General features: G+C 38.6%; 2 protein-coding genes across 7 annotated transcripts in view; both read left to right on the top strand.

Moving 5' to 3' along the window:
- ptprja (protein tyrosine phosphatase receptor type Ja) overlaps window positions 1–8,126 on the top strand; it is a 45,759-nt gene extending 37,633 nt beyond the window's left edge. For 2 of the 4 annotated variants that reach the window (XR_008601133.1, XR_008601134.1), the window contains exons 21-28: window positions 1,279–1,545; window positions 1,855–1,998; window positions 2,228–2,420; window positions 2,820–2,935; window positions 3,048–3,135; window positions 3,227–3,549; window positions 3,839–3,929; window positions 4,432–4,480. Coding sequence is in view for 1 of the 4 variants with exons in the window: in XM_055008998.1 (XP_054864973.1) it covers window positions 1,279–1,545; window positions 1,855–1,998; window positions 2,228–2,420; window positions 2,820–2,935; window positions 3,048–3,135; window positions 3,227–3,271; window positions 3,364–3,372; window positions 3,462–3,549; window positions 3,839–3,929; window positions 4,159–4,235; window positions 4,432–4,566; window positions 4,925–5,041; window positions 6,143–6,303; window positions 6,414–6,549; window positions 6,632–6,790 (1,826 nt within the window). In the remaining 3 variants the exon portion in view is untranslated. Of the gene's footprint in view, window positions 1–1,278; window positions 1,546–1,854; window positions 1,999–2,227; window positions 2,421–2,819; window positions 2,936–3,047; window positions 3,136–3,226; window positions 3,550–3,838; window positions 3,930–4,158; window positions 4,236–4,431; window positions 4,567–4,924; window positions 5,042–6,142; window positions 6,304–6,413; window positions 6,550–6,631 lie in introns of those variants that run through there. The other 2 variants (XM_055008998.1, XR_008601132.1) reach the window with 2 other exon arrangements.
- A 2,609-nt stretch (window positions 8,127–10,735) lies between these two features.
- The window catches only part of osbpl5 (oxysterol binding protein-like 5), a 49,350-nt gene continuing 37,091 nt past the window's right edge, over window positions 10,736–22,994 (top strand). For 2 of the 3 annotated variants that reach the window (XM_055009003.1, XM_055009000.1), the window contains exons 1-2: window positions 10,736–10,954; window positions 22,866–22,927. The gene's annotated coding sequence lies outside the window, so the exon portion shown is untranslated. Of the gene's footprint in view, window positions 10,955–11,383; window positions 11,403–22,865; window positions 22,928–22,994 lie in introns of those variants that run through there. The other variant, XM_055009001.1, reaches the window with a different exon arrangement.

Here is a 22,994-nt window from a genome sequence, read left to right as displayed (position 1 = left end):
CAAAAAAAAAACAACAAAAGCAAGAAAAATATTACAAAAATCAGATGTAAACTGACAAAAACGAAACACATAATGACGAAAAATCAGACAAGCAACAAAAACGAGACAAAAAAAATTATACAAATGATACAAACAAGACCAAAAATTACAAAAGCGAGAAACAAAACAACAAAAACGTAGACTAACAACACAAGCGTGACAAAAACAAAACACAAAACGACAAAAATGAGGAACAAAACGACAAAACGAGAAACAAAACGACAAAAACGTGAGACAAACGACAAAAAAGAAAAGAGTCAGACCAAAAAAAACTACAAAAACAAGACAAAATATTACAAAAATGAGACACAAAATGACAAAAGAACAATGAGCAATCTAGTATTTTACTTTATGATGAAAACAACTTGTCATGGTCTAGAAATTATTTTATAGTTTTACAAATTTACAATTTGCAGTAAATGCCCTCTCTATAATTTTTACATTTTGCAAAGTCATCCCGCGGGCCAGACTGGACCCTCTGGAGGGCCGGTTTTGGCCTGCGGGCTGCATGTTTGACACCCCTGGTCTACACACTTAAATGAGTTTATGTTGCTTGTTCAGGAATTCTGCGATGTCGAGAGATGAATGACGGTGGCTTATGTTGAGAATAAAGTTTACTGATATCAGGAGAAGTGATATAACAAGCAACACAGTGATGTGAGCACTGGCAGCATCAATTCTGAGGATTCTCTTCAACTTTGGGGTTATATTGAATTGGGAGGAATGCAATATTTAGATTACGACCCAATATGCAGACAACTTGTCTGCTCATGAACGTCAACTAGACAGTATCTCATCTTAACCAAGCCATGTTTTTCTACAGCAGTTGTCGCTCATGTATCTTCTTTTGCAGCATCTGCCTATTCTCAGCGTCAGATTAGGGACAGAGAAGGCTTGAATGAGCTCCCAGACTCAGTTTAGGAGAAGCAGATAGGAGCAGGGGTCAGAGGTGATAATCTGAGGTGATCTATAGCTTCTACAACTTGATTTAAAGTGACTGTACTTGACGGATGCAACGTTGGGCAATGTTATTCTGTGATGTCTTCAACTAACAGCTGCAAGGAAATACCTTAATAAGAGGAAAGAGAGTCATTTTTCCTGCACATTGCTGACAACCGCACACAGTTTTTGAAGCAATCAGACGACTGTCAAGATGCTTTAACATAACTTTTAACACATTCAGGTTTTAGTTGTAAATGTTGTACTTTTCCTGACATTTGTTCCTGTTTCATCCCATAGAGGCCGGCCCAGTAATAGATTTAACATGTATAGGCCCAAACACAGCAAATGCAGAAGTCATCCTGCACTGGACCAAACCCAATGGCCAGAACTCTGGCTTCCAAATCCAAGTAAATGACGGAGAGATCATCCACATGAACGGCACCTGCTGTAATCATACCGTTTCCAACCTTCGTCACAATACTGGATATAACCTGACTGTGGAGACCCAGAGCTGTGGAGAACCCAGCAAACCTGTGACTGTATCCTGCAAAACGGGCATCACAAGTAAGACAAAGAACTCTGTGGACTTTATGAACATAAATGTAGAATGTAGGGATAACAGTGTGCAGACTTTTTGCTCAAACATACAGTAACCTACTAAGATAAACTGTTTTCTGGGCTGCTGAAAGGCACCGTTTCATTTCAGATGCTGATTTAGTTTGTATTTATTTGTATTGATTGATATCCAGTTAATATTATCTAACTGTATTTGATCCAATAAATGAAAGTTACTTCATTTTCTTTATAGTTTTTCAATTTTGTGGTAGTACTTCTTAAAATGTAATATTATTTCTTTTATTTTGTTCTTCAAAGATCCGCCCAGGCCAAACAGCTGTGAGCCACTAGAGGTGACAAAAGAACATGACAGGTTCTCCTTTAAAATAGATCCCAGCATGCTGGTCAACTCTAATGGACCGATTAAATATATTGGAGTGCTGGTGACAAGCAGTGCTCCTGGTGGGTTTCCTTTCTTTTCGTTTCTTTTTCATTTCTTAACGTCAAGGATCAGTAATCAGATTGTGCTGTTGTCATCTATTTGTGTCAAACTGACTATTATCTGTCTGTTGTCACAAACACTTTAGTTTGATTTAAAATATTTGTTTTACATAGTTATAATATTCAGGTTTTAAAAAAATACATTTTTTTAAAAGCCAATTACAGTTTTTGGTAATTCCCATCTTTCCAGATAACGCTGATTTGAAGGAGTATTTGGGAAAAACTTACGATGAGTGGAAAGATGAGAAGACGCCAGTGTACCTGGCAACAGCCATAAACAACACTGCCAGACTGCAAAGTAATGAGGACCTTATAGTCATAGGAGATGGATCCAAATGGAACGGCTACAGAAACGGTGCTCTGAATGTCAATGGAAAATACCAGTAAGAACACAAACCAAACCGTGTATAAAACAGTGGCTGATAGTACGCAACAATAACACATAGGACTGTTGCAGAATTTGCACATATGAGCTCAGAATTTAGACATTTTTATTACATTTTCAGTCACTGCATGTTTATTTATTTTAATAATTTAGTTTTCACAGATTATATTGCATTTGTATGTCTAAATTTCACTACTGTTCAGTGTAGAAGTAATGTCATTATTCAAAGGGGATACAGTTTAGAATAATTTGACACCGAAGTGAATGACCATCTATACAAATATTGCAGCATTAGTGTCTTTAAGATAATCACTGACAGAGATTATGATTAAAAAAACACAAGTCTACTGTAAGATATGAGTATACACAAAATAATTTTAAATCTCTTAACCCACAGATATGCCATTGCAATATTCACTGCTCTGGAATTACAACAAGACCTTGTGGATATCAGCAACTCGCTGGTCTCAATAACAGACTTCTGTTCTGTTGGTGAACTCCCAATTGACCCAGGTACCATTTTAAGAATCAAACTGTTTTATTTATTTATTTTTAAGTCGCTATGAAGTGCTCACTATACTGTGAGCACTTCATAGCGACTGATGTCTTTGTCTTTACATGTTAGCTGTGATTGGCATCGCTGTCGGAGCAACTCTGGGAATTTTCTGCATTCTCTTCTTCGTCCTCATCGGCTTCATCATCTACTGGAAGAGGTCTGTCACTGTCATCGTTGCTAAAAATTAATATTAAATCAGTGTCTGTGAGAACAAACGCTAAACTCACTGTATATTTACTGTCCTGCAGGGTATCCAAGAAAGAAACTTCAGACATCCAGATCCAGTCCATGAGGTAAGGTTTTCATTTAGAACTTATTATACATTTAAAGTAAATACTCAACAACTGCTTCTGTAATTGTTGCTCTTTCCTCTTTGTTTTTCCAGAGCCAAAGTGTAAGTATAAATTCTTTAAATCATAAAGGTTGAATAATGTGGTTTCCTGAACAAAACTCACCGCTCATGTGTGAACTCCGTTTGAGCAGAAGTGTGCAGGTGAGGGTGGAGGACTATGAGGCGTACTACAAGAAGCAGAAGGCAGACTCCAACTGTGGCTTTGCAGAAGAATTTGAGGTGAAACATCAAATCTACTCAAAACAGACAATTAGTACTCAAATAGTTATCAAATTGCAGAAAAAAATAATACCGTAGTTGACAAAGTTGTAAGTAATTTGTGCTGATGTTTGTCAGACATGCCAGGCACTAAGTAATACAAAGAAATAAATGAGGACTGGTACAGTTTTGCAGGACAAGTAGTGGAACTGCAGTAAATTGTAAAATAATTAATGTTACTGTCATTTGTCCTGCACATGTGGACGTCCAATCACCAATCAAATCACTCTGTTCTCCGTTCATTTTAAAGGACCTGAAGATTGTTGGTACATCTCAGGCAAAAATACAAGCGCTGACTTTGGATAACAAGCCCAAGAACCGCTACAACAACGTGCTTCCCTGTGAGTCACTTTAACAAATCCACCTCTGCTGCTTTCACCAATAACACTCCTCAAACTACTTCATCACCTGTCATACAATACCCACTACCATTCTCCTGTTTTCGCTTGGCCAGCTACGCTAAAGTTATCACAGATCTTATCATACATCATCTGCAGAATATTCCCAACTCTTCCACATTTGTGTATTTGCAGCTGTAACATTTCATTTACCCTCTTGTTCGCCTCCCAGATGACTCCTCTAGGGTGAAACTCTCTATTATCCATGGAAGCCCATATGATGACTACATCAATGCTAACTACATGCCGGTGCGTACTGACAGCCTTTACAGCTGCTCTCCGCCTCCATCATCGCATCACTGTCAAGAAAATTGCTGATAACTGCTTGTTCCATTGCTTAAAGGCCATTTAAACGGTTTCATCTACGTTCAATGTTCGAGTATCTCTTATATAAAGTGAACTGGGCGACTGTTTTCTGTGGCTGGGCCGGTGTTTTATTTGACAGGGTTACCTCTCCAGGAAGGAGTTTATTGCAGCTCAGGGTCCTTTGCCCACCACAGTCAACGAGTTCTGGAGGATGATCTGGGAGAAGAATGTGCAGACTTTGGTCATGTTGACGCGCTGCAATGAACAGGGACGAGTGAGTAGAGACACCACAGCTAGCAGGGTCAATATAGAATAGCAGGACTTTTTGTAACATAGTTGACATCTTTTGCTGTTTTCAGGCCTAAAATCAACATGGCCGCATATAAAAAGAAATATGTCATGATTATCTAAACTTAATAAGAATAACAGAATCAAAACAAGCTTTGAATAAGGTCATTTTATTATTGTTTAGCCTATTAGAAGGTGGTTGTTACTAAATTGGCTTATTCAACAAAAATTTGAAAGTACTCCAAAAGCATCTTTGCATGTTATTATATCACCTGTACTATGAATATAATATTTTATGAATTCTTACTGTTTGTTGCAGCTGAAATGTTGTCTTCTTCCTGCAGGTGAAATGTGAGCAGTACTGGAGTTCTGGCACCAAGCACTTTGAAAACATCACTGTGAAAACAACCTCTGAAATACCACTGGAAGACTGGACCATCAGAGACTTCGACATTAAAAATGTAGGTGTGAAGATGTTAAAAAGTCGACTGTTTGGAGGGTAAAACACATCCCAGCTTACTTAAATCCTTCAGTTTAGAATGGATATCCTATAGCTGTAACAGCACTTGCCAATGTTGAAATAAATGTGTGGAAGTAATACAGCACTGAAAATACCCATGACCTGTATGTTTGTAGTATAGATGGATGGGTGACAAATTAAAGGAAAAACCTGAACCCTTGACTTCTACAGTGTTCCCTTAAATTATAGACTCCCTGCAAATCAATACAAAGTTGTCCTGAGTGATCTCCTTTATCCTGTGATGGCCCATTTTTATCCTGATAGGAGTGATCTCTTCTTGGATGACAACACTCCCATCCATAGAGCATGAGAGAATGATTTGATCAATATATTTGTGATGTGAATGGGATGCTGTGGCCTTCAGAGATAGATATAGAATTAGATAGATAGATAGACAGACAGATAGACAGACAAAATAGGGGGGAAAAAACTACATTAAAAAATGGCAGAATACTGTAATGTTCAAAGACTAAAAAAAAAATTCAGCTGAAAATAATGCAAATATCAGAAAATTATGTTGATTTAAATATAGTAAAAATCATGCCCTTTTACAGCCAAACATTGTAAAAGAACAAGTTAACATCTGTTAAAATATAGATTTTTGGTACAGATGTTATTATTTACAATGTTGGTGTCTTTTTTATAGTTAACATATATTTTCATACTTTTTTGTCTAATCTAATTATTATCTATAATTTAACAAAACTGGAAAAAAATTAAAAACACATTTATAAATTACTTAACATTTTTCAATTCTTAATATATACAGTTTTCTTTCAGATAATGGCAAATATCTAAAATAATCATAGATTTTTTTTGCTGATTTAGACAGTAAAAGAACAAATTACAGATTTTTTAAAATTAATTTTTTATGGTCAACATGTAAAATGTAAACATGTTAATACAAAATCGATAATGGTACATTTAAAAAAAAAAAAAAAATGAAAACTATATTTTTTCACAGGGTGTACCTTAGCTTGTCTTGAGTGCTTCATACAGGTATTCACAGCTATTCTGAGCCGGTGTGCTTTTTGTCCTGCAGGTGAAAACGGCAGAGACTCGTTCAATTCGTCATTTCCACTTCACAGCTTGGCCGGATCACGGTGTTCCAGAAACCACAGAGCTCCTCATCAGCTTCAGACATTTGGTCAGAGAGCACATGAACCAGTACTCCAGACACTCCCCCACTGTGGTGCACTGCAGGTCTGACAGGATGCACACACAGATGCACACACTTCTGCCTTCAGTTGGATTTTACTGCTTCAGAAAGGACAAAATTAAACCCATCTGATGTTGTTTGTGTGTGTTGTCAGCGCTGGCGTTGGGCGCACAGGCACCTTCATCGCTATCGACCGTCTCATCTTCCAGATTGAAAGGGAGAACATCGTGGACGTGTTCGGCATCGTACACGACCTGCGCATGCATCGACCCCTGATGGTGCAGACGGAGGTAGAAAACACTCACTGGGGTTTTTTTGTTGTTTGAGAAAACGCTGCAGCTCACTGCACTTTTGCACCTTATATTCTTTCAGGACCAGTACGTGTTCCTGAACCAGTGCGCCTTGGACGTGATCCGGTCGAGGACGGGCACCAACGTGGACCTGATCTACCAAAACACCGCTGCGCTCTCCATTTATGAGAACGTGGAGCCAAAGAAAAGGTATTCAAAAAATGGATACCACAACGCATAGACACGGGAAGTCGTTCACTTCTTCTGAAACTGAGCAGACATTTGTAAAGGGAAGATTGTGCCGTATTTATTTTTATATCTGCCACGCTTTTGTTAAGAATCTTCTGACTTTCTGGATTTATTTTGTGATATTTATTCATTAAAGATGTTGTTTGATGATGGAGTATGTGGAGATGCAATAGTGAACATAACCACTGACCAAAAAAATGTGTCAACTTCTGTCTTGGATTCTCTCCTATAATTGCAGATTTTTGTCCATTGCTCTGTCGTTTTATGATATCTCTCTGCTTTTACTACTGTATATGACTCACAGATGACCACATTTCTCGGCTCAGGAAGTATGTTGGATGCTGTATATGTATTATTAGAGACACTTTTGATAAAGAGAAAGGTGTAATTATTTGATCCTCCAGAATTGCCTTGTACAAAACAAATGCTGGTACACTATGTGCCTTTTTAACAACTTGTATGCTTTAACACCACTAGGTGGCACTCCACTGCTTTTGTTTTAACCTGAAAAAGACAAATAGGGACATTGTCTTGTTACAGGAACCTTAAAAGTAGCCTTTTTATTGCATATCTTACACCTAAATGAACTGTGCAATGTGTTTTAATGACGTTTGTTGTATTTGTTGTGCACTGTATTGTGAATAATGCACTGGATGCATTTGTCTTCTACACTGTCCTCTATAGACATGTTTTTATCAGGGATGTTGATTGGCCAGTGCTTTGTGAAACAGTTTATTTTTTGCCATTTCACCCCTCAGGAAGTCAAAGAAAACTGGCAGTTGTGGTATTTAAAAAAAAAAAAAACAATCCATACTGGACCGGTGTGTAAAACTTAGAGGTCGCATCCGTTGTTTTGTGTCGTTAATGCCCGACTTTTCTACATCGTACATTCCTCACAGAAACTGTAAAGTTATGTCACTTCCTGCTACATATCTGATCCATCTATGGACATTTCCTGTGACAAAAAGAAAACAATCTCCAGGGAACCTCGAGCTTTATTCTCAGCTTCTAAAGGGCAGAACTTTCCATGAGGCAGGTACTTTGTTTTTTTTGAAAATGATTGATGTATGTAGTTAGCCTGTAGATATTTCTAAGTCCATGTTATATTTTTTATTATATGTCATACAAATGATTTTAAGTGAGCACTTCTTTTTAAAAATGAAAGATATTACTTTTAAACAGTCGTAAAGTTTTAGTTTGTTGTCGTTGACATGCTTTATAAGATGCTTGCTGGTACAATGCAAATATATAAAAGAAGCAAGGAAATAAAATGTGTACAGCTTTCAATCTGTCAAATGAAACAGGATTAAAGATGTTATTACATGACAGCCTCAGTGTCCTCTTTCCTAGAATCCTACAGCTTCAATATGATTAAACCGTCATACCTACGATATAATGTGAGTTTTGATCACAATATTCTAGCGCAGGGGAGTCAAACTCCTTTTAGTTCAAGTTCCACAATCAGCCCAATTTGATCTCAAGTGGGCCGGACCAGTAAAATCACAGCATAATAACCTTTAAATAACCACAACTCCAAATCCTTCCTTTGTTTTAGTGCAAAAATGTTCCCATTTAAGGAATTATCTTTTTTATAAAACATTATGAACAACCTGAAATTTCATAAGAAAAATTAATTTCAACAAAATTACGCCTCAGTTTATCATTTACACATTACAACTTATAGATCACAGAGCATCTACAAGGACACAAAACATTAAGTCACAGGTATCAATATAGTATTATACTTCATGATCAAAACGACAAAAACATGAGACAAACGACAACAGTCAGACTAAAAAAATAAGGCAAAACATTACAAAAATGAGACACAAAATGACAAAAGAACAATGACCAATCTAGTATTTTACTTTTTGATCAAAGTAACTTGTCATGGTCCAGAAATTATTTTAAATTTATAGTTTTACTAATTTACAATCTGCAGTTAATGTCTTCTCTGTAATTTTTACACATTGAGAGCCGAATTGGACCTTCTGGCGGACTGATTTTGGCCCATGGGCCGCATGTTTCACACCCCTGTTCTAGCATCTTGTTTTTTTTTTTTTTTTTACATTTTATTACATTTTCACACTGATAAATTCATTATGCAAATAGCTTCTGAATGGCTTGAGTCAAAGGGAAGCTGTAAAGTGCTAAAACAATGCAGCGCTGCGTGCTGCAGAGGAGGACTGAGCCTGCACACCTCTGCATTATTCAACTTTGGAGTTTTGCAGGTAGCTAAGTGCACCCCCATCAGATGAATAAATAATGACATTTCACTTTCTTTTTACTCCATGAGGAAAAAGCTTCTTCTTTTTTTTTTTAACACAGACTTCAAAAATTTTTACAGCTCACGACAAGGCAACCATCGGGGGGATTTTGCACAATACAGACGTGTTTTTGAAGGCAATCATCTCCACTCATGGTGGTAATATAAGATTCTGCCAACATGTCAGCTTCGATATGTCTACCATTTCTAAAGCCTTATGCAGTCTGCCCCCTCCTCCCTATATTTCTCCATCTCTGCCCTCCACATCTCCACGTCATCTTTGCTTCATGTCTCTCAGATCCACAAGTTGGATATAAAAATAGATCTGGCATTTCAGTGCCTCTTTCTAGTTTCCTATGCAGTGAGATGCAGTAGAAAAGTATACAGAGAGCTGTTAATCCAGCTGGGAATCCAACCTGCAAATGCAAAATTAAAATAGGACAAAAGATAACTGGGTGATCCAAATTTAATGATGAGCTCAAATCCTTACATGTAAATCCACCATAATGGATTACACCGGGATATTTTTTGTCTCTGAAAAGACAAAAAAGGGAGAAAAAAACCCACACAAATGAGGATGTGTGCCCTATTTAGTGGAAAAACACAACCACACAACTATGTAGATATGCTGCCTAGACTTTCTTTAAGTTACAATCTGACTCTGAGTGGATTTCATATGAACATGTTTTGGTCATTTTACAACTCTCATACAGCTAAATGACATTTAGTAAAGCTCTGATGGACATTCAGTTCATAGCAAGACAGCATAAAGGCACAGTGGTTCAGCAATTTAAGCATAAAAGTTTAGGACAATGTGGAGCTAAAACCATGAATGAAGAGTTTTAAGTTTTCCTCTGAACAGTAGGGCTTTACATGTTCACTGTGATAATAAAAATGTGTGATAATGTTGACTCAGACCAAGCACTGTACTGATTAATTTTTATCTACTCTGTACTTTTCTGAAAATACTGTTCGTTTAATCCATTTTGATTTAATTTTAATACATTTATGAGAAAGATATAATTACTTCACACACTGATTTGATGTGATTGCCAAATATGAGGCTTGGTTAACAATGATAAGAAGAAATCAAAAGATAAGATAATATCACATATCACACGTGAATATGCACCTGAAAAAAAGTAAAAAAAATTAAAAAGAAATACCTGCATATTACATCGACAATAAAACTATTAAAAGGCAAAGTTTGTAAAAGGATAAAAACGTTCATCTGAGTTATAGAAAAACAAATAAGTCAACTTTAACAAGAACAACTGGAGGTAAAATAAGGTTAAATTATGACCTAAACTGCCTTAAGGTTAACTGAATAAAGCTTTTGTGCAGGTTGCAGGTGCACGGGGAGTAAAAAATCAATTTCACCACAAAATTTTTTCAAAATTTTTAAAATGAAATATTGCACGTTACATTGAGAACAAAACCATGGAATCCAGTGTAATTCGAGCATGCATTGTGTGGCAAATGCACTACAGTTCAAGTGATCAAAGGGCTTAAATGCGCATTATGTGATGGTGAAATTGCATAATAATAATGATGATATTTTCCTGAGTAGGTCACGTACCTCCTTGATCTCCACGGTGCGTGTGTGCAGCAGCATGCAGCAGGTGTCGTGCGGTGCTGCGGCCACAGGTGTCGCCAGAGCTCCCCCCCCCCCGCGGTTGGAGCAGCAGCAGCAGCAGGAGGATCCAGTCCGCTCCGCACCGACTCTCCATGTTGAAGGGGAGCGAGCAACTTCTCCTCCTCTAGCCGACTTCCACCGTCCGACGTACCCCCTCGACCCCGCCGTCTCCTCGCACAAGCCCCGTGCTATGACGCTGGACCGGAGAGGAAGCCGTGGAACTACCATATGAGCGCCTCGCTGGTCGACAGAGAGTGAGTTTGTCTTTACTCCACCACGCCAACACAGCGTAGCATAGCAGATAACTTGCTATTTTTAGCGAACGTTACTTCTATTTACCCAACTAACGGCTGTTTTTAACGGGCTAACTTGTGCTTGCTAGCTAGCGGAGCTCCCGTTAGCGCCGAATGCGGGAGAATTTGCTTCTTTTCCCCCACCGGCATTCACACGGTATTTTTAGGCAGCCTGGCGTCGCTGTATTTGGAGGAATTCGGTTCGGTGGCGGTAGTTAGGTTATCCGTTTGGTTTCGCCCCGTCTGGCTGGGCATTGGCTAACGTTACTAGCTCGCCACCCGAAGTAAACCCTCGTATCCACGTTAGCGGAGCGGACCGAGCCCCATGCGGCTGCTGCTCGGCTGTCACCCGTTTGCATAGCAACCGTGAGCCTTTAGCCGATGCCTGGGATGGCACTGACAAGCAAGGGCAAGTACCTCTGGTTTTGTTCTCTCCTATTTATTCGATCACCTGCTTTAAATTGGACCAATTTAAAGCAGCATAAGAGCGCATGTGGCAGAGCAGCCGTCGGAGGAATAGTGGTTAAATGAGCTCCAAACATCCTGGTAATGGTCATTGTAATGGCATGCACGGTGCAAAGTGTTGCATTTAGTTTAAGGATACAGAGTGGGACTGCAGCTGACTAAAAGCAGAGTAGCCGGTGGACATTTAAATGTCACATTTATGCAGGGCAGGCCAAGACACATTTAGCATGGTCCACTTTTACTAGTGCAGTGCCAAACCTGCAGCCTTGTGTTGTTGTGACTGCTAGTAGGCATTTCTAGCTTTTTATTTTTCTAGATTAGGCTAACTATTTGTCGTGTAATGACTGCTTGTGATTAGAGCTAGACAACTAAACTGATCAGTATTGTCATATTGCAGGTATTTTGGTGCCAGTGCACACCAGCTGGTAATTACCTAGAAATTGCAGTACAAAATGACCCCTGTAAAGCTTGAATTGCTTTTATTCAATTTCAAAATTAACTATTTTTCTTCTCATGACAAAGCCTTTTTGTTATTAACATGCTATTTTGGTTAGAAATGAAATGTGGGACTTTTGCTAGTGCAATGCCAAACCTGCAGCCTTGTGTTGTGGGTTCATTTGTTGTGACTGCTGTTAGGCTTTTCTGTAGAAATTTCTCTGAAACTATAATTAGCTTTTTATTTTTCTAAGTTAGGCTAGCCGTTTTTGTGTAATGACTGCTTGTGACTAGAGCTAGACAACTAAATTGATCAATATTGGCATATTGCAGGTATTTTGGTGGACATTCGCTGTTAATTACCAAGAAACTGCAGTACAAAATGACCCCTGTAAAGCTTGAATTGACTTTATTGTATTTAAAAATGAAGTGTTTTTCTTCTCATGACAAAGCCTTTTTATTAGCATGAGATATTGGTTAGAAATTAAATGTGGGACTTGTGATTATAGCTGAAGAGCCATATTGATCAATATTGGCATATTGCAGATATTTTAGTGCCAGTGCACACGAGCTGGCAATTACCAAGAAATCGCACTACAAAATTAACCCTGTAAAACTTATATTTATTATATTCTGTTTCAGAATTAACTATTTTTCTTCTCATGATGAGGCCTTTTTGTTATTAACTTGCTATTTTGGTTAGACATTAAATATGGGACTTGTGATTAGAGCTAGACAGCTAAACTGATCAATGCTGGCATATTGTAGATATTTTGGTTAGAGTACATCAGCTGTTATTTAACCAAGAAATTGCTGTAGAAAACACAGTATGTTTAAAGACGTTAAGAAGTACAGTCTTCATTACATAGCTTATCAACCACAAGTTTATTTTTCGACTGTAAAACTGTGTGTAGTACTCACCGCATATCTAAGTCATAACTAATAAAACACAACCTAAAATGTGAATGATTGACCAACATATCATTATCCGATTTTTGTTATTAGCCCACTTGTGCTTGTGGCATTTAAACCTCAGGGAGACAGTGACTAAATGTGGAGATTTTTCAGTGCTACTTCACCTCATCCATCTGCCTCTATTTCCAGTGTAGACAAAGATAGAAGAGGACATTATCTCCAATCGTGTGATATTATAGTGAGTTGGGCTTTGAAAGACATGAGAATAACACTCAAGTGCACTTTAGTTAATAGTTGAAAGGGTTTCTGGAATGTGTCACTCGAAATACTGGAAAAGAAAATCTCAAGAGAAGGCGTGCACAGGAGGAAATGATTACCAGAGCGCTAGAAGTGAAATGTTAGGTGATATCTGGGAAATTACAGTGAAGCGAGGAAAGACACAAGCAGTCCATCTCTTCTTCTCTACTTTCCCTTTTCTGGTAAAGCTCTGCAAATTCTTTATTTGCTTTGTTGCCTTAGTGCCTCTGCGATCTGTCTGTCGGAGTGGCTTACACAGAATGATAAAGGTCTAATATCCAGCATTATGCTTCTCTGTCAGACTTGCCTTGGGCAAAAATTGATCTGATATTGAATGACTGCAAAATGTCAGACTGCGAGTGGTGTCAATAGCAGAGGTGGTTACACAGCAAGCATTTGAAGGTCATTATTTTTGTGTGGCCATTGGAATTGGGTCACGAAATCATTAACAACAAACACTCCTTCTATTGACATATCTGATTTTTGTTTACATAAGTCTGTGTTGCTCTAAAGAGTATCCGTCCAATGCCCTTCATCAGACTGTGCTCTAAGGCTCTATTACTAAACAAACAAATAGAGTTTATCCAACTTAGCTTTAATAATGATGGGAGCTTTTCTGAGCTGATCTGTTAACACCCAAGGTCCGGTCATGCCATGTGACGGTCTACCTTGCTCTAATCAGGCGGGGATATTTAATGGTGTTGGACCCTAAGCCTATCAACTGGAACTGTGGCTTTGCGCTGCCGTGAATGACAAACGGGGATAGAGTGGTAGTGAATGAAGGAAAGAGAAAGAGCTGGTGGGGAATATGAAGAGCTGTTTGAGTCACTTTCTGTGGGTGGTTAGTGCTGTTTTTTTTATCATTGTTTTTTTCTAGCAGGACGATGCAGCAACAGATGTCCCAACTTCCATGCTGTGCTGTGAGGGATACTCAGAAAATGCCGTGTCCAACTGCATACTATAGACCTGCTCCTTCTGAAGAAGTCAGCCAGGGTAATGCTGGTGGACTAGGGCAGGGATGTTAAAGTCATTTTAGTTCAGGGGCCACATTCAGCCCAATTTCATCTGAAGTGGGCCAGACCAGTAAAATCAGAGCGTAATAACCTATAAATAACAACAATTCCTAATGTTTCCTTTTGTTTTAGTGCAAAATGATGCATTCTGGAAATGTCCACATTTAAGGAATTATCTTTTTTGCAAAACATCACGAACATCCTGAAGTTTCTGAAGAAAAATAAATTCAATTTCAACAACATTAAGCTTCAGTTTATCGTTTACACATTACAACTTACAGATCACAGAGTGTCTACAAAGATACAAAACATTTAGTTACAGGCATTGAATTTCTCTTCGAGGATTAATAAAGTCATTGTATTGTATTGTATCTGGAACTGAACAATATAATATTTTACTTTATGATCAAAATGACAAAAGTCAGAAAAAAATAACAAAAACAAGACAAAATATTAGAAAAATGAGATGCAAAATGACAAAAACGAAATAAAGTGACAAAAAAATGGACAAATGATAAGAACAAGACAAAAAATTACACAAATGACACAAACGAGACGAAAAATGACAAAAGCAAGAAACAAAAGAACAGAAAAAGAGACAAACAACACAGGTGAGAAAAAAACCCACAAAATGACAAAAATAAGAAAAAAACACAAGCGAGACAAAAAGGAAACACAAACTGTCAAAAACATGAGACAAATGACAAATTCAGACCAAAAAAAGACAAAAACAAGACAAAATACTACAAAACGAGACAAAATGATAAAAGAACAATGAATATTGTAGTATTTTACTTTATGATATAAAACAACTTGTCATGGTCTAGGGATTATTTTGATTTTGTAATTTTACAAATTTACAATCTGTAGTTCATGTCTTCTCTGTAATTTTTACACTTTACTAATTCATCCCGTGGGCCGGATTAGACCCTCTGGTGGGCCGGTTTTGGCCCACGGGCCGCATGTTTGACACTCCTGGTCTAGGGGTTGGAGATACTGACTGTGATGCTGGAAACCATCGCTTCTTTGTAGCCAATCAGTCTAATCATTAATATCTACTAAGAACGAAGACAAAAGTGCTCCAGAAATGACCTGTTGACCAACATTTGAATTTGAAAATGTGACACTTTTAGCTACTCTTTATTATCCTTGAGGATTTTACAGATGATACTAGCCTCTGTAAACTATTAGTTTGAATCTAAGTGCTCTTAACAGTGGTAGTGTCCTACTCAAGGGTTGATAAGTGGCTCACTGCCATTCCAGTTCCCCAGAGATATAAAAGCTTTCCCCGACATCTAGTGGGGGAATCTAGGCTAATACTGCTCCATATTGAATCTGTCTCTCTGTCCCCTGAGAGTAAATGCACTGTTAGCAGCTTCTATTGTGCCAAGTTTCCCTTCCCCTTCCTTGTCTTACAGAAATTATTTTTTCGAAGTTATTAAACAACTGTAAGCTGGCCTTTATATCTACAAACAGGTCCCTTTGTCACAGAGTATCATTGTTTTCATATAGAAAATACTCATTCATCCAAACACTTGAATTTTCAAGGTGATCTTTTGGACTCCAACTGAAGAAAAAGAGCCGATCAGAATGATCCCATGCACACATAATAAGATATTTAAAGCCAAAAACCAAATACATGCACTGTTTGTGTGGATTCCATATTATAGAAGTCACATTTACATTATTGGGAATGCTGCTAAACCTGTGCTAATCCCCTCCAGCCCAGTTTTATTTGCTGTGACCTTAGCTGTTCGTCATATTGACACCAGGATTATTACATCCTGTAATGTGTGTAAACAGTAGTCTTTTGTGTTGGTGCCACATTAATCTGGGGAAGCAGCTTTCCTTTTTCTCTTTACAAAAGTAAGACAAAGACGGACATTTGGTTCTTTAAGACTTCTGAAGTCATATTATGCTTTGTCACAATATTTTATGTACAAGACAAAATTGGATTTCTCTGTTATGAGATTTTCTAGCAGAGTAATGTTTGGTGCATTGTGTGTCTTATAATCGCCTTAGTTTTCCTGTTGTCATTTTCTTAATAAAAACCCCAAAAGGACAGTCGTTTTTAATGGCGTATCCCCAGTTTTGTCTCCTACTAGTCGACATGATTACCCAATTCCAATTCCGACAACCTGTGCCAGTTTACTTATTAGAATGTGTTTTAAAGCCAAACTTTCAGCCATCTGACTCAAAGTGAAAAGCAACCTTTAGGTTTATCTGCACAGTTCCTTTTTCTTTGTCCCTTGCTTAATGTGTCCACACACACAAACAAACAAACAAATTTAGGGTTTCCAGCTAACCTCCTGACCCACAGACTGCATTCCTGGGTAGCTGGCTAGCTTGTGTCTGTATTTATAGAGCCGGTTTACCACTATATATCCACCGCTCATCTTTTTACAGGCTGCCGTGAGCTTGCGCCCCTGCAATCAATATCCACCTCTCACACATTTTTCACTTATTGTATAGAGCTGCTGCTTGTGTAAAAGCTGCCGGTTTTACTCAGGGATCTGTGTTTTTACTTTGTGGAAATTCAAGGTACTATCGTGTTTTGTGTACTTGGAATTCGTAGTTTTTAGAAAACAAGCAGCCATGCAAATTTATTCACAGACATTCAGACTGAGATGCTTCCTGTCTGTGTTATGCTCTTTATAATGTGTGTATTTTGTTTCGCTAATTTTCTACAGTACAATTATGAGGCACGAGCACATATGTCCTTGTCCAAATCTGCGTTTATTTTCAAACTGTTTCTGAGGTGCATGACTCTCACTGAGACTTCATCCAGTTCCTGAAAATGATTGCCGCTGTGCACACCCCATGTCAAATACTGTTAATCTGCAGTTTCAGGGGATAAGCTGCAGCATCTGTGTTGAGTTTACGACGGGGCTGTTGTAGGTTTTTTGACATACTTTCAACGCAGTGTTTTATTACGAAAGAGGTGTTTGCCGGGAGGCTTTGTTACATCATCAGCCCGTCAAAGCCCCCTTTGGAGGGTCATCATGAGGCTCTGTGCAGACCGAATCAGATTGGCTCTAATTTTTTGGCATCTGGATGTTTTTATGTCATGGCATTTCATTGCCTAGAGACAAATCTGTTAATACTTGATCTAATGTTGCTGCTTGTTGCTTTGAAAAATGAATAGAGGCGGCGTTGTATTTAGGAGACCGTAGTGTCTGTTTTCCTAATGAAGTAGTCTAGTGGGGGGGAGAAAGTGACACTGTTAGTTTACACTAAACGGAAACTTGCGACACTCAGCCGTAGCTGTCCATGCCAGGCAGCCCTAAGAAAGTGAGCACTGCGTTAACCTTTCCAAGACCTTGGGTTTCAGAACATGGGTGCTTTCCATGACATGGGACCATCATCTGATCTCAGTCTTAAAGTGATACTCCATCCAAAATTGGCTCTAACATCCAGCACATGCATATCAGAGGTGGCTTTAGCTGTGAAATTTACCAGATAGTGCCTTGGACAGTATGTGGGTGCAGTATTTCTGGACAGTGACAAAGTGTCACGCAAGAACGAAAATCAAAATGTTCGTAGAAACTTCTTCTATCACTGCTGCAGCTTTTATTTCTGCACTTACCCTGCCTCCAGTGTTTGTGTCTCCCTGCTTCTAGCATTTCCCCCTGCTTCCGCTCTTTTGTACTCGGATAAACACGTCTTGGTCTGATCTTTGTACTGAAGGCACATAGAAGAAATTGATATCGATCTTCGTGTCTGATTCCTGGTATGGGAGCAAGCATGTGTTTTTTTGTAAACATTGCCCACTAAGTCTACTATACAGGACAGCTGTCTTTATTTTTCTGTTTTGTTAACTGTTGTGTAAACCATTGAGTAAACTGGGGACATGATGTGAAGTGATGGTGTCACTTGTTTTACATGTTGGACGTCTCTTACTCTGAAGCAGGCAGCATAAAAAGAGATGTATTACTTTATACATCTTTGTACATGTCATGCATTTTTAAAAATTGTGGCTAAGTCATATGAAACATAAATATCCCTCTGTTTACCATATGGAAATTGTTAAGCAGTATGCAGAGAAAAGAAAGGAATCTTATTTACCCCCTGCAGATCAACACAGTGAAGTGAATCGTAGTCTGATCTCATTGGGCTGATAGCTTTTCTCCCGTCGTTAATTGATTGCGTACTACGAAGGCTTAATGAACAGGCGTCTCTATTAGGGTTGAAGAGTTTATTAAATGATATTCATGTTTAAATTTGATTTAACTATCTTGCAGGAGGGAGAGAGAAAGGTGGGCGAGCTTGAGAGAGCAAGTGAATGGAGGTACCTGACACTCCGATTTACTCCCTACTAATGTAAGGATTAGTAGAACCATGAGATATGTATGTCTTCTGTATAAAAGAGGTATTAAGACACCCTGTCCTCCCTCTTCTTGCAGACTATAAGTATAATTCTGATAAGACTGCTTTGCAATTGTGTTTCAGGTGTGTAAGATGAAAGAGCAGCTTGGTGATCAGGGCCTCCCACAGCCACAGTTCACTTCTGCGGTTAATATTTTGATTGTGTGCAGAATGTTGGACTTTTTACGTAGAAGACTAATATTTTGTTTATACAGAGGATGTTTGCAGCAAAATATTTTAAATGTAAAATGTGATAATTGGCCTTTGTATGAGCGATACTTGCCAGGATGATACAATTCAGATGCATCTCACATGTATTAGGAGTGTGTGAAGAGAAATTTTAGGTCATCTATATAGTGATAAATGTTGGTCAGTGATCAGAGAAAGCAAATGAAGAATGACATGTTTGTCCCTGTCTCTTGAAAATCTGACCAGAATGCTTTGCGACCTGTTTGTTCCAAGGTCGCACCCCAGGCCGCGGCTATTGGGCCGGCTTAACCACGGTTTCTGTGTTGATGAGCCTCTTAAAACGAGGAAGTACAGTCTGTACCTTGAAGTAGAGTCTGGCAAATGAACGGGCAGATGTCTGTGCAGGCAGCATTGAGGGAAGTGAGATGTACGCCAGAGATTTACTTCCCATTTTATAATGATCATTGAAAATTGGTGAAGTGGTCCTTTAAGCTGCACAGGGAAAAAATATCCCTCAAGATACCTCTACAGCTAAGTTTGTTTACCTTGCTTTATAGTATTTTGTTTGTCCAAATAACCACCATTCTTCATAATTTGTTTTTGATATTCTCATTACAGGAGCGATGTCGGCGCCGTTGACTGTTGGTCCCATTTTGATGGACAGTTGTTTACCAGTTTTATTGTGCCAAGTCAGAGTTAAACCTTATGGCACAAACAACAGGCTCCAGGGTAGGAGGGCATGTGATGAGCAATAATTAGTCTGTAAGGCATCTGAGTGCACTTAATTTTAAGTGTCCCCAGGCTAATGCCGTTTGTGTCAAGTCTAATCTGCTGCTATTATGAACAGGGAATGCTCGCTTCGTGTCCCTGTGTCTCAGCTTTCTGATTTTTCTGTGCTAAGTGGATGGAAGTTTATGGTCTGTTTGTCTGTGTTATCAGGCTTAACAAAACAAACAGTTTTTGTCTGCCTAAGGACATTTTTAAATATCAACCTCCATTATCCACTTGGATTATAGTCTCAGATCCCGGAGAACATGAAGGACTTTGATGAATGACCAGCTGTTTTGAAAGATTTCCTCCCTAAATTCACACAGCCTTCATATTTGGGTGTAAATGTTTGTGCACCTTCGTAGCAGATCCATGTGTGACCTGCTGCAGCCTAAGACTTCATTAAGCTAAGTGGCCATGCATGGATGGAGATGAGGGTGAATGAAGGAGGCGACCGACAAGATGCTGGACATTTGAAGGTGTTTTAATGTGAAAAAAGTCGATGTGTTTTCACATTTATTTATAGGTTCTTTGTCAAACAGACATCAGTCAAAACTTGTGACATAACCGGTTCTTCCACTGTGAGAGAAGCAATCAATAACCAGTTAGCACATTGGAATTAGTGATATATGTATAAATGATGCTCAATACTTTATATTAGTATCTAAGTATTGTGAGTCTTTCCAGATTTTTTTTTCATTTTATCGTCCTTTTGTGTTTAAATGCAATTTAAGTGAGAAGAATTGGGTCTATTTACCCTTTAAGAAAAATGATAACTTAAGGACAAAAGAACTGTAAGAGTTTGTTACACGATGAGCAGGTAAAGGTGAACAAAAATAAAATTTAAAAAGTGAAAATTCTAAAAGCACAGTCTGGACTGTAAACATTCTAGATAACTAGATATGTAGTGATATGGTGTATCAATGCTTTGTTTTTTTTGTGGTTTATTTTGAATAGATGTAATCTAATCAGTTAAAATCTGAGCTACTTATTGTTTAGCAGTGTTGCATCACTTTCTAGTCACAGCTATATTCTCAGTTACAGCAGCTACTTCTAGCCTGAAGTCTTAATTCACACCCGTCCTTTTGTTTTATTTAATTTAGCCAGAGACACAACCATAAATCAGTGGGCAGGATCTGGCCTGAACCCCTGCTATGAGTCAGTCTTGGTTCTCTGCTGGGAAAGTTGGCAAACTGACAGTGTTCTTATGTAAATGTTACTTAGTTGTACGCTCGGAGAGAAGCATGCAGATTGCTGGTTATACAATATGTATGTGGCCGTGTTTCAGCCATCCATAACCATATAGCTTTCAATTTGTAAGGCTTGTGTGGCTGGTTGTTCCCTTCGCTGAGTTTTATTTGGCTTAGTTCTATGAATATGCTATGAGTAGACAGAAGAAGTTTCTACAGTAAGAGATAGTGTTGCACAGGAGCTGTCTTGAGTCTTTCTTTGGCCATGTGCTAAATACAATGTCTTCTCTACGTGGCATGTAGTTTACTTTAGTGCACTGTGAACTGGTCCTAAGAACAGACACTTAAACATCTGGTCTGAGCGAGGAAATGTGGGACAGCGAGGAGTGTGAAGCTCTGGTTTAGTTCTGGAGGCCTTCCATCCAAACCATGCAACATTCTGGGTCACAGTGTCTTCCTTTGCTTCTAGTTGACACTTTTCATACTTGCACACTGTGTACATGCAGTCATTCTTATGTCTTTCCTGTCAGATAAAATGAAAACAAATGCGATGAAATAGTGCCTTTGAGTTGTTTTCAGTATGCCATTTCCCCACCCTCCATATTCTCTATGTCTTTCTGTTTCTCCTCTATTTGCTGTCTGCGTTTGGCTTCATCTTCTCTGCTCTGCCTCCCCTCTTTGTCTCTGTCCCTCCAGCGCTGTTATCTCAGGGATTCTCTTTCAGTTCACTTCTTATTTAGGTTAGGCGTACTTCAGTGTTACGGCTTCCTCCTTTGCTCAGCGGCAGAATTTAAAGGCACAGATTCCGACAGTGCTGCCCAACCTGTTAAACACTTGTTGGTTGTTACCTGAGGTGTCGTTTGCAGAGATCCATGCCAAGTCTGCTAGCGTATTCCTCTATTTAGATTATTTTTCTTAACTGGCGAACTTTAGCTGCACCCCTTTTCCCAGTAAAAGGGGCTAAATGCGTAAGGCCAACAAAAGAAAAGCACCACTATCGAGGCTATTGCCCTTTTTTAATATATTGTAAACATTGTAAGGAATACATTAGGCACAGTTGTGTGACACTTACCAACATTTGTGTTGTCCCTTTCTCAAAATAAAATGCCAATATTTCTGTCATGTCCTTTCATCAGTGACCTTATTTTGCTAAACATGTTTTTTACATCGTGTAAAAACAAAAATTTTAATTCACTGATGTGTCATACAGCTCTGATAGTATTTGTTGAAACTTCATAGAGACAAATGTTTACTGTGTATATGAACACTTAGGCCTTTGCTTTAGGGCTACAAATTAAATAGTCCTACAATCTGACATTAAAAAAAATAAGCATGGTGTGTATTTCCTAGTAGCAAAATCTTTGCAATATTGAAATCAGTGTGTTGTATGATTACTTTATGGAACTTGTGGATCTGTTAGGAAGCATATTATTGTATTTACTGCACATTGGGGGTAAATGCGTGTGCATGCTTCTGTATGATTTGATGTGTGCTTTGTTTTGGTTTTTGGATTTGTGGCTTATCACACATCCCAGCTGTTGGAGAATGCATTGTTCTTTCCACAAGGAGGATTATAAGGCATTTCAAGGGAAAACAAAAATGAAACCAGAAATGGGTGTTGAAAACAACATTTTTAGCTGCAAGTAATACGCTATTTCAAGTACAACCTTTTAGAGAGATAGTTAACATTTAAATTCAAGTTACAAGTTGGTTTGTTTGTTTGACTTCACTCATCCTGGATTCACATCCTACTAGGTTGTGTATTTGTCTAGTAAGACTAGGAGTGCTCCATGGATATGTGTCAGATATGTGTCAGTGACTATCTGTGTTTGAGTATTGGTTCACTGTGTTTCTGTTGACTTAGTGAACTCACCCTGCATAGAACTGTTCTTCTTTCCATGAAAAAGCAGAGAGTGCTATCATTTAATCTTTTAATTTTAACTATCCTTTTTGGTGGATTTGATTATTAATGGACAGTAATTACTTTGACCCAAATCTAACTCATCTGTAGCTAATGACCGTTTATACGTGACTGACAGTGGTGTGTGTGCAGGTGAAAAACAGAGCAATGTGGGCAGTTTCCTTCGGACTGGGACTGAGTGGGGTGGGGCCTTAGCATAGTGGTGTGACCAGGAGGAGCATGGGAAGGAGAGACACTGGGGGTGAGGCAGCTTTGTCTGTTTGTGCTCTCGTGAGTTACAGCGAAACCTCATTCTAACTTTTGTATCTCTGCAGGTGAGACAGGCTGCTCCAACAAAGGCTTCTGGATGCTGTGCCTCCTGCGGCTCAGGTGAAAGGTAAGCTGAGATCTCACCTGCCGGGCCTACTCTTTAATCCGTGAATAATGCATACACTCGCTTAAAT

Source organism: Amphiprion ocellaris, chromosome 3, assembly GCF_022539595.1.
Source record: "Amphiprion ocellaris isolate individual 3 ecotype Okinawa chromosome 3, ASM2253959v1, whole genome shotgun sequence".
Lineage (NCBI taxonomy): Eukaryota > Metazoa > Chordata > Actinopteri > Pomacentridae > Amphiprion > Amphiprion ocellaris.
The sequence above is the reverse complement of the archived record's forward strand: the minus strand, read 5'-3'. Positions and strand labels throughout refer to the sequence as shown.